We start from the raw sequence: 12035 nt of genomic DNA on the forward strand, positions 1-12035 counted from the left end.
GTTGTTCCTTAAAACGCAAGTTGTAATTGTTCAATTACTGCCGTAAAAATTGTGTGCTGTTGCATGCGATCTGTTTTTATTTGTTTTGCAGAAAGTTTTTTTTTTTTCCTGTGTCACCTGTGTACTTGTTGATGGTATAAAAACCAGTAGTGTTGTAACGATAAATTTCGCAGGCTTTCACGGCCATTGTCTGAAGTAGCTTTGTCTTGTGGGTTGTAGCCGTGTCCTTGGCGCGAATAATTCACGGACGTTTCGGTCGACATTGCAGTCGCCATCATCAAGGGAACAGTTACCTATACTCCCTGCTACCTGGTGATGGCGATTGCAATGTCGACCGAAACGTCGGTGAATTATTCGCCCAAGGTAGGGACCGGAAAATTCGCGGTTTCAATGACCTCTAGGATAGACTCTACAGTTCTCTACACACTTGAGCAATTTCCCCTGCTCATTGGCTGCTGACCCGAGAGTTGTCTAGAATGGCTTACCCGTGATTAGACACTTTTTTGCCTGAGAGTCTCTCTCATTGGCCCAGAGTCTTCCAGGCGAACCGTGCGCCAACGGTAGAAGGATCGTAAACGTATAAGTATTTGAATTCTAACCTATCGCGAAATGAACTTGCGAATTTTTCCGGTCTCTAGCCCAAGGACACGGCTGCAGCCCACAAGCCGAGCTACTTCGCCGTGCACTTGTCGATGGTGTTGTGACAAGTGGGGTGCCGTGTGTTGCGCAGCGCCATGGACTGAGGGCAGCGCGCCGGGATGACGGAGACGACGCAGGCGACGCAGATGACGCAGGCGACGCACAACGGGCACGCGCCGGGCAGTCGCACCCGCGCGCTGGCCGCGTCCTTCACGCACGGGGCGGCGCCGTCGCTCATCCCGCTGCCGCGCTACGGCCGGCAGGTGTCCGGGGACTCCGCCCCGCCCCGGGCCACCAGCAGGTGCCGCACCGTCCTCCCCCTTGTCCCCCTTGTTGTCGCTCAGGAAACAACACCGCCCAACTGACGTATTTTTTTTTAAATTTGTTTTTCCCTTTTTTTTTACGGAAGCATACGTGCATTTAGTGACTTCTCAATAAGTTATTGGGTACTATCTTCTGATTAAATATGTAAAAATTAAGAAATTTTTTTTGTTTACAATTGGCAATTTTTTTTAATTAGGTTTCGTAATTTTTTTTATTTTGTCTCGAAGGCAGTAGTGTGGTTTCTTAAGCGACGAAAATGAGGCTAACATGCGGGGTTCTCCCAGTGCTGCGATCCGTAAGTGCCGGGTGAGACGTGATGGTCGTACAGTTAGTACGGACGTGTACTTACAAGTGTTGAGAGTCTCGTTGTTGCTGACGGCAGGTTCTACTGCGACGAGGACGCGGGGGGCCGCCTGCAGGGGGGCGAGGGGCAGCCGGGGGACGCCCGCTGGAGGGCGCGCCGCGAGGAGGCGGAGCGCAAGAGGAAGGCCCTCATCGCGCAGTCGCAGAAAGGTGCGTCGACTGCTTCTTTCCCAGTCAACACACTGTCATTTTAGTGTAACCCTTTTCTTTTTTAAATATTTTAAAACAAAATTTATAATATCTTTTTAAACTATAAAGCGAGGGCAGCCAACTACACTCCTCCCATCACCTGAGCATGGAGCCTACTGCAGTTAGTATGATTTTTGCCGTTAAAATGGTATCGGCGGATGCGAAATGTCCGTTAGAATGTGTTGGAACCAAAAAGTCAAGTTTTGTTAAGAATGTCTGTCAGACGATGTATATTTAGCAAAGTGACGATGTATCAAAAAGTTCTTGACTGGAATGAATCACGAAGCCAAGGGGTGTGTGTATCTGGTCAAGGGCGCCCGTACCTATGGGCAGGGTGGGTCCGTGGCTCCCTAGCTTTCAGGCAAAGAAAAAAAAATTAGGTGTTCTCGAGCATTTTGGGCAAATTTTGAGTCCTTCAAGGCCATTTTTGGCCATTTTTTGTCATTTCTGATGGTTTGCCTCCCTCCCCCTACAAATTCTGCCCCCCCTTACAAACTTTCATATGGGCGCCCTTGTATCTAGTGCTCTGCCCCCTTCTCGACTCATCAGCAGTGAGACTGCTGTGTGGTTCGTCAGGTTGGGAGGTTCACGCGGGACTGTGGTCACAGCCATTCAGGCGTCAAAAAATTAGTTTAGTTAAGAAAATTTTACTCTAATCAAATTCAGAGAGTGGATAGGGGATGGGGGGGGGGGGGGGGGGTGATGTATTTGTGTGTGAATCCCAGAACAACCATCATAATTTCTGTCTGAAATGTTCCCCAAAAAAAGTCCAGAGAAATACCCAGTTCAATAAACTTTTTTGTGTTTTTATATTATTTTATAACTGCTGCATTTCCTGGTCCGCGATTTTTTTAAACACCTCAATAATATTTTTTTTGCCAAATACTAAAGAAATATTTTGTATATTGGAACTCAGAGAAGGCTTACTTGTCTTGTGTGTTTTCACCCTTGAGACACTAGAACCCATTGAAAGATACTGCAGAAATGAAGTTTACATTGGTAATACATTGACACTCCTAACTAAAGAGTGTACTCAGAATTTTTTTGGGAAAGTGGGGGAGGGGGGTTAGAACCACTTCGTTCATTGTTTGCTTTCATATTCTTTCCATTTGTTTATGGAATAATATATTTTTTTTTAGGTTTCCATTATATCCCCTTCTCCCCTTTTCTACATATGCCAGGGTCGTCGAGAGAAACTGAAGGCCTGGAGGAAAATCATTTTTATGGAGCTTTCTTCCTATTATTTTATGTACAATTTTTGAAAACCTACAGTTAAAAAATCTAAAGACTGTAAATGTTGCTATGGCTGTAACTTTAAACATGATCTGTGCTTGTAAGCATATTTGCAACGTGTCCTGTGAATTCTATTAGCAATAGACTTTTAATTTTCGGCTTATCAGGGTAAATAAAGGCATTTAAAAAACTTAGAAACACAACCCGAAGCCTCTTTGGTGTCCAGCCCCCCCCCCCCCCCCTCCCCGGGTTCCTCCCCCCCCCTCCTCCTAAGATCTTTCTAGCATATGGTCCTGTGAGTGATTGAAGTTTCCTGTCATTTATTCAGTCTGCAGCTTGGGCAGAAGAATGTAAAGACATGCCCAATACCAACACGACATAACTTGATAACAAGGTAGAATCATGGCAGCTTCGACCTGAATTTGTTTTTGCAAATGGAAAGGTATTTTCCCTTCCATCGCACCTTCGTAGTCACCTCGCCTCATTCTCTCTTCAGTCTAGTCAGAGCGCTGGCTGCTACTCAATGATAGCTTCCTCTCATCCATCCATGTCTGTCTTGCTTGAGACAATGAATGAAAGAAGTCAGTAGTACTGTTTTCTGCTCGTTGTATGTTGTTTTAGGCAAGCTTCTTGTTGAGAATAATGGTAACTAATAATTTCGATAAATATTTCAATTTATTATTGCAGTGACTATCAAATATTTAACGCTATGCTATGTTTTATTTGTTTCAAGTGGAAAGAGAACATGGAGAGCTGCAAAAGCGATACCAAGAACTCGCCAGGGACTACAACAGCATCAAGAAACAACTTCAGGACAAAGATGAGAAACTGAATCACCTCAGGAAAAGTAAGTAGTCACCCGTCTTTGTTCGTGAACTGTTACCTAACAACAGGTGAATGCGGGTGACACCAAACTTTTTGTGAGCATTATAATTAATTTCTAAGCATGTGTCCCGAGAATGTTGGCAGCCTGAGTGCTGAGCTTGTTGGTTTGCTGTGCAGTCTCGGAGGCTGTGTACAGGGAGTACGACCTCCTGAAGAACAAGTACGAAGTGGACCAGAGAGTGATGCAAGGTGCTATGAACTCAGCGTCTCAGGTACTGTACCAACCAGTCTCTGCATGACTCTCGTCAAACAACATTACCGCTGCAGCACTGACGTGTGCTCTGGCATTAAGAATATGAACGATGGTTGCCATTTTATGATGTGGAAACATCTTGGCTCTCGGAATACAACATTTGGTAGGAGTTACTTCGTGAAAATGGAATGGAAGTCGATGAACGAAAAGGTGTCACAAAGATGGCGGTCCCATGTGTAGTCACTTTCGTTAACATCAGGGGACATACCATATTATGGATTGGTGTGCCGAATAAACTTTATGATGGTGAAAGTACTCTGAATATATTTGGTAAACTAAATTAGTGATAGTAAAAAGTGATCTCAAGCTTTAAAATACCTACGAATGCTGGCATGAATATATCTTCTCCTTACAGTATGCCTATGGGCTTGCTAGCATAGCTGTAAAGCACTCACTTGTTAATTTCATGGGACAAGAATCAAATCTCGTCACAATTTTTTTTTTTTTTTAAATAATAATAATATTGTTCACTCAGCTCAATGAGGTTAATGCTGTTTTTAGAAATGATTTATGTACAGTGGTTTAAGCAAAAAAAAATACAAACATATACTTATTATACTATTTGTTTTTAAATGTTTCAGGTTACGTTTTATTTTAGTAATGCCATATAAGTATAACTTTTAACATGTGTGAAAACTTCATAGTATTAACTGTTTAAAGAATTTTAAAAAGTTGGATAGTATTTTAATAAAATTCCTTTTCAGAAAGTTTATTTGCAACATGAAAAACATGAAAAAACATGAATTTGCTCATTACAGAAGAATAGATGTTTACACATCCCTTGATAAATTCTACTTCAGATTTATTTTTGGTAACACGACTTCAATAACTCCACAGTTTGTATCCTATACTTTCTGAATACTTTATAACTGTTACCATACAGTCGTCCTTAGGAAGGAGCGAGGCTTTCTTATTACATGCCGTATGCATTCACAGAGAAACATGTACCTATCTGGACTATATATATATCTGAGTGACTGTTAGGATCAGGATATGAGCTTCTTAAAGTGTTCAGTAATAGTACCTGTATTTACTGCATTATGATTTTTTTTTTATTTAAAAAAATGGTGTGTGTATTAATGAATGCTCGTTAGAAGTTATACTTCTGTTTGATTTAATACTCTGAACTATGTTGAAATTTATTTTAACAAAAATTAATTAAATAAATACTCAGTATTCAATATTAATATGAACATGTGTATAAAATTAATATTTTAATTATGTAAAATAATCATAATAAATTGTAATTAGTAATGAAAATCAATAAATATTCAGATTGTCTATTCTAATTCATTAATTTTAGTTATTTATCAAATTATAATGTAATAATTTATAATTCAAATAAATGATACATATGGGAACACAACCTCACTTATATAAATACACGTGATAATACACTTGAAAAAGTTTATAAACACAATTTCTATATCTAAGATTCGCAACAAATGAATTTTTTTTTTTTTTAATGATATTGACCAGTATTCAATATCAGTCACTAAAGCATAAGAATATAAAATAACATAAATATATTGTTTTTTTTTCATCCTGTGGAAAATTTTGTTGCATGGTGTGCACACATCGTAAAAATTCACTCTCTTAATTTTTTTGTAGCGTGTTTAAAGAAGTGTAACTTGAGGAATGGAACGCCCGCTGTGGCAGGCTGGCGGACGCCGGGCGTGCAGGGTGCTCTGTCGTGTGGTCGCAGTGGTACAAGCAGAACCGGCAGCTGAAGAGGAGGAGCGCCGCGCTCGCCCAGAAGTTCCTGCAGGTGGGAGCGGGCAGTGCCGTGGACTCGGTGGACGCCTTGGAGGACGGGGACGCCGACAGGGACGGGGATGAGCTGGAGAGCCTCCGCTGCACCATCAGAGGTGAGCAGCCCCGCTTCGAGACGACACTTCGTTCCTACTCGGGAGCACTCCTAATCTCCCACGTGTGTACATGTTGGTAATACGTAGTGATTGAAATGTTAGGGATGTAATTAGTGGGGACCGGAAAAATTCGCGGGTTCAATGACCTGCAGATTGAAATCCATAGTTCTACGTACACTCGGTCAAATGTCACCCACTCATTGGCTGCTGTATAGGGAGACGTCCCAACGTAGCAGCCTGTGATTCGTATAAAGCTTTGGTCGGGTGTTTCTCACTGGCCCAGCGTCATCCAGGTGAGTTGTGAGCCAATAGCAGAGGCAGCACTGAGGTATAACTATTTGAATTTTAGCCTATCGCGAAATGAATTCCAGAATTTTTACGGTCTCTAGTAATTAGGTAAGTATAACAAGTATGAAATAGTTTTGAAATTTCAGTGCCCACAATATATTCTTTCAACATAAGTCAGGGAGCCTAAATCTAGTAAAAACTGAAGTCTAATGTGAACCGTGATTTGAGGTTACAATATTCTGTTACTGCAGCAGTTTTTATTTTTTTGTTGGTCTCTGGCTTTGTGTGTGCCGTGACAATTGGCGACATTGATGACACAAAATTTTGTGTTGCATTTTTAATTTTGAATTGTGATAACGAAACAAATCAAAGTTAACTTTAAATATTTGAAACGAGAAAATAAAATACTTTAAATAATAAAAATTCAGTTTATCACTTTTCAGTGAAACAAAATTGCCATGTTTATCAGCAGAATAGTTGCTTGCCGCTTGATGGTCATGTTGGTTCGTGACGCTGAGCGAGCGTGCGTGCGTGCGTGCAGACATGGGCCAGGAGGTGGCCCGCCTGCAGGCCGACCTCAACGCCGCGCGCCTGCAGGAGTTCGAGGCCCAGGAGCAGACGGTGAACCTGTCCGCGGAGCTGGAGGGGGAGCGGGGGGCCAGGCTCGCGGCCGAGCGGGAGCTGCGCGAGCTGCGCGCCATGCGCGAGAACATGGGCCGCGTGTCGCGCCTCGTCGCGCTGGAGATGACGTCCCTGCGTGAGCAGTGCCAACAGGAGAAGGAGGCGGCGCTGCGCATGAAGAGCGAGGCCGACCAGGTACCCCCGCCTCCGCGGTCTCTGTCGGTCGCAGAGGTCTTACTTGATTCCAATGATTTGATATGTAACCTTAAATTTTCTTATTCGTCACAGCTGTTCATAAACAGTCCTCTTAAATCCTCAGTGTTCGTGAAAATATGCCAAAGTTACAGTAGCAGAGGCCCAGGGTTGGAAAAAAAAAACAGTTTAAAAAAGGTTGTTTTTTTTTTTTTTTTTGTTTAACCACTTAACATGTTAACCCGATTGAACTCGGGTTATATAAAGTGGTAATTTTATGCTAACCCGAGTATACTCGTGACACAATTCACTTTGCTGTCCTTCGTTATGTATCCCGAACATTTCCGTCGTGTTTCTTCGCGCTTGTAGTTTATTTTTTTCTTTGTAGATTGCGGCAAATATCGACTATCTGTGTACACTTCGAGCTTTGTAACAGAGATGGAAGCTCTGTGCACTTGCCGACATGCAAGATGATAAGCGTGTTCATGAAACGTTCGTAATTTACACTTGTTTGTTTACAAATATTTAGTTTATTATTTCCTTGACAGGGTGCAGTATCTATTTAGATTTATTTACCTTAACGTGCACAGTGCAGTGATCAGAGATAATAGCAATGGTACTGTTTTTTCGCGAGTTTTGCGACACTCAATTAGATAATTTCTTTCATTTTCGTTTGCGTATTTCATAAAATTGTATGAATATATAAACTGAATATTTTATTTTTATTTTGAGTGAGTTTTGCTGTGGATATTGCCATACATCTTGCGATGTTTTCTTTTGTATTCGGTTACGAATGTAAAATGTAATTTGTGAATTTCTTTCAGTTATTTTTATTTTGTTTTGGAAATAGAAACAGACGAGATAGTGGATATTGAAGGATCGGATTTAATAAAATGGTAGCAGAGCGTGGTTCCGATCCACAGACCTCGGGTTATGGGCCCAGCATGCTTCCAAGGTATTATTATTTTACTTATTCATTTATTGAGTGTTTATCTGAAGCCCAACATATGTTACAATATGGTAGCAGAGCAACATTTTATAAGGATTTTTTCCTACAAATAATTTGTTTTTACTTAATGCAAATGTAATTAATTACTCGAAATGAAATTGATTCACAAAATATGACAAAATATTACATGATTTGCATTTCCGCTGCAAGAATAACATATTTACGCCGACATAATGACTGGCCGAGTTAACTCGGGATAAATATGTGGTAAAATTATTGTCCTTCATATTTCATAAACAAACAAATTTAAAAAAAAAAGGCCAACTGTTTTTTGTTACATTTCTAAAGTACTTTTTTATTAAGTAATAAAAAAAAGTGATTTTTTCGGAACAGCTTTTGAAAATGTTATTGGAATGTTAAGTGGTTAAAGCAGATTTTTTAAAGTTAAACCAGCTTTTTTTTATTATGTTTTTTGTCATGTTCAAATGAAAGCCGTACAACATCCGGCTTTCCGCCGCTCATGTTGAACCGGGAAAGTTATAACGTCAAAGAACTTGAGTCCAGCAGATCTGCACGTCTGACTGGGACTTAACCGCAGAAAGAGTTATTTCCCCACAGGAGGAGGATTCTCCATAGTATGGGTGTTTCCCACAGAATGGGTGTTTACAGTACAGTCAGGAATTTTCCACAAAATAGGAATGAACTACTCAGTATTTTTAATATTATAGGAGTATTTAGCTGGGTATGATTTACAGGTTATTCAAGCTATTTAAATGATAAGATCTTGATTTGTATATAATTTTTTGTTCCCTGTTTTTCTCTTCTGGAAATGGCAAACACCTCCGTGGACATAGCTTGTGAACCGCCACTCTGCGTGTGATGATGCCCCAACAAGTCCAACCCTTACTTGCCATTTTGTTTTTTTTTTTCCTTGAGCGAGGTGGTGCAAGAGCAAAACATTTGACTTCTATTTGAGGAACTGGGGTTCCGATCCCTGACCATCCATCCTGATTCCTGTTTTTAATGGTTTCCTGAAATCACTTTCAAAAAATAATGGGATGATTCCGTACGATAGACATTAGCTCCTTTTAAACATATCCTTGACTCAGGATGTGTCCAGGCCTGATAATTTTTTTTTGGTCAACAAGACGTAAACAAACAAACAAAGAAACACAGATTTCCGACCAGTAATTACTATTTTTGCTGAAAGTTCACAACTGTGACAGTGATCTCTAATGTTTGTTACCGACTTGGTACAGGGCTACGCACCCACAAGCTAGATAACCTATTTAGTGCTAATTATTTTAGCAACAAAAATATTATATTTGTAATGATTTTGACACTGTGAATTGTTTGCATCGTGAACCATAAATTAATAAAAATTTAATTACTTAGCTTTTACGATTTTGAAATTACCAAATACCAACTGCTACTAGCATGTACCACATCATAAATTCAGCTTATATTTTTATAGTAAAACTAAAAAAAAAAAAAAAAAAAAAAAAAAAAAATTGAGTTAATTTTGTAAAAATAAAAGAGAATCCCGAACCACTTGTCAAAAACATGGATGCTTATAGCTAGGGACACCTGTATTGCGCGAATACATTTCGTGTCAAGGTATTTCACAAAATACTGTAGCCTTTCTCCTGTGGTTATTGGCTGAGGTCGGTGAGAGGTGTCGTCCCGCTCTTGACGGGGCCAATGAGAATGTGGTCACTGTACTGCTGCACCCTCACAATTTGCCATGACCAGAGATTGGAAAAAATCGCGATTTTGATGACCTCTAGGATAGACTACACTCTCCGGCAAATACCACCTGCTCACTGGCTACTGACTCGTGACACCTGTCAACTGGGACGCTTGCGATTCGATACTTTTTTGGTTGAATTTTTTTCATTGGCTGAAAGTCTTTCAGATAAACTGTGAGTCAATCACAAAGGCAATATAAAGATACAGTTGTTTGGATTATAGCATATCGTGAAATGAACCCGCGAATTTTTCCGGTCTCTAGCCATGACTCTTAGAAAAAGCAAAGCTACAGTGTTTTGTGAAATACCTTGCCACGAAATGAAATTGCGAAATGCAGGTGTCCCTACTTACAGCGAGGACAGGTCTCGATGGTCGGTGTTGGGTTTTCAGGCACAGAAGGAGCGCAACGTGCTGGCCCACCAGAGCGTGGTGCTGATGTCTGACGTGGTCGGGGATGACAAGTTCATGCACGTGCTGCAAGAGATGGAGGACTTGAGGAGAACTCTGGAGGAGGAGCGGCAGAAGTACAAGGCTGAACTGCAAGAACTGCAGGTATCGACGGATTTGTGTTCGTTTGAAATGGGAGGCGTGTGCCATAGTGTCTCTCACTCTTAGATTGCAGTAAATTTTAAATAGTTCCTTATGCTTACAGATTGGTGCTGCCTGGCTTGTTAACAATTAAAATATTATTTTGTGTACCGTTGCTTATTACAATAAATTTTATAGTTTTTGTTTTGTTTTATGTGAGACTATAAAAAAAGTCTATTGACAGTATTATTACGGTTGTCAGTATGGAAAAAAAATTGTTATTGAAAACCTAATTATTTTTTCACAGGGAGAACTATTTGTAGCAGCAGATCACTCGCTATTAATAACAAGGCATTCCGTCATATTATAATGCTATGCTGAAATAGAGCCTAAAATTTTGTTACTAAACTATACAAAAAAAATTTGTTGGACAGAAATGGTTGAAACCAAGATGTCTTCTTTTAGTTATGCCTCCTTTAAAGTAAAAACTTGAATATTATCAGTTGATGGCCCTTGGTGAAATACTACAGCAAGAAAATTCTCATTCCCAGTTTTCCTTTAGAAAATACATTTGTTTCAGGGATATTTTAAAAAAAAAAAAATTAAATATTTCATCCCATAATAATGTTATGTCTAAAAAGTTTATGCTCCATGGCACATATCTGAGGACAGCGTTAATGGCTGGAATCATGCATTGGAGAGGGACGTGCCTGCCCTTCAGAATGGCACAGTTTTTGATATTGAAAATGCTAACTAATTTAATTATTTTTTGTTGCATCTCAATGCTCTGTGCGGTGTGAACGTGCTCTTCTGCGTTGTCTCGGTCGCATCGTCCCCAGTGACGGAGGACAGAGTGTCCCCCCTGGAGGAGCTGGCGGGTGGTTGTGGAGGGAGGCGGGGAGACACGGGGGAGCTGGCGGGTGGTTGTGGAGGAGAGACGGGAGACACGGAGGAGACACGAGGGAGACACGGAGGAGAGACGTGGGCGGGTGCGCAGGACAAGCTGGAGGAGAGGGAGGAGGAGGCTCAGCTGGAGCTGCTGGAGGAGCGGCTGAAGCTGGCAGAGTCCGAGCTGCGCTGCGCCCTGGAGCGCGCCGAGCGTGCAGAGTCACACACCGGGCTGCTCTCTAGTAAGAGTGAGTACCGCATGCCACTAACAGCACTGCCCCTCGCCCGCTGGCGTTCACGTTGCCTCCGTTCTTCGCTATCGGTCGCATTCCCGTGAACAACGTCGGTGTGATATCCAACACGAAATATGTTAAAACTCTTACGTAATACTCCTGTTTAACAAAATTAGTGTTTTAATAGTAGTAAAAGTCACATTTTGCAGGGAGTTGGCGGTGAGGGAATCTGCTAGTATTTGTGTGTTCAAGTGCTATCCGAACTACTATCAAAAGTTGCAAGGTTAAAAAAAAAAAAAAAAATAGGTTAGAGGTTCATTAAAAATTGGGGAACATAATTAAATTTTTACAATCCGCCTGGTCTGAACATTGTTTTACTAATTTTATACTGAAATAATTACATTCAGTAAATAATAGATGTAAAAAAAAATGAATTTTTTAAATATTGCAGTTACATTTTGTATCAATTCCCCCCTCAAATTGATCCTTTTTTTTTCCTTCAATAAATTCTTATTCTTTTTGTCAAATATTATAATACTCATAAAATATGATAATGACTTACAATCTGCCAGTATATTAGCATAAAAAACAAAACCAAATAGAATAACTAATAACTTTTAATAACACATTATAACATCATTTTTTTGATCCATCAGGAGGTGGCAATCCTCTTTCATATCAACTCTTATTTTGATTTTTTGGTCATCCAGAAGTATGTATGTTAATTTTTCCTTAATTTGGTATAATTTCACATATTATTTTACATTTAAGAGGTAAAAAAGAACTATTTGGTAACTTAGGTATAATTTTTGCTAAAGTAATTTTTAGTACTA

At 40.3% G+C, this 12035-nt stretch overlaps 1 protein-coding gene across 4 annotated transcripts in view; it reads left to right on the forward strand.

Moving 5' to 3' along the window:
- LOC134534236 (shootin-1) overlaps positions 1 to 12035 on the forward strand; it is a 45415-nt gene that overhangs the window by 26039 nt on the left and 7341 nt on the right. For 3 of the 4 annotated variants that reach the window (XM_063372517.1, XM_063372519.1, XM_063372518.1), the window contains exons 2-9: positions 731 to 940; positions 1346 to 1476; positions 3482 to 3595; positions 3751 to 3845; positions 5592 to 5754; positions 6584 to 6858; positions 9944 to 10105; positions 11079 to 11217. In XM_063372517.1, coding sequence (XP_063228587.1) covers positions 759 to 940; positions 1346 to 1476; positions 3482 to 3595; positions 3751 to 3845; positions 5592 to 5754; positions 6584 to 6858; positions 9944 to 10105; positions 11079 to 11217 — 1261 coding nt within the window. In that variant the 5' untranslated portion in view covers positions 731 to 758. The remainder of the gene's footprint in view (positions 1 to 730; positions 941 to 1345; positions 1477 to 3481; positions 3596 to 3750; positions 3846 to 5591; positions 5755 to 6583; positions 6859 to 9943; positions 10106 to 11078; positions 11218 to 12035) is intronic. The other variant, XM_063372520.1, reaches the window with a different exon arrangement.

Source organism: Bacillus rossius, chromosome 7 (assembly GCF_032445375.1).
Source record: "Bacillus rossius redtenbacheri isolate Brsri chromosome 7, Brsri_v3, whole genome shotgun sequence".
NCBI lineage: Eukaryota > Metazoa > Arthropoda > Insecta > Phasmatodea > Bacillidae > Bacillus > Bacillus rossius.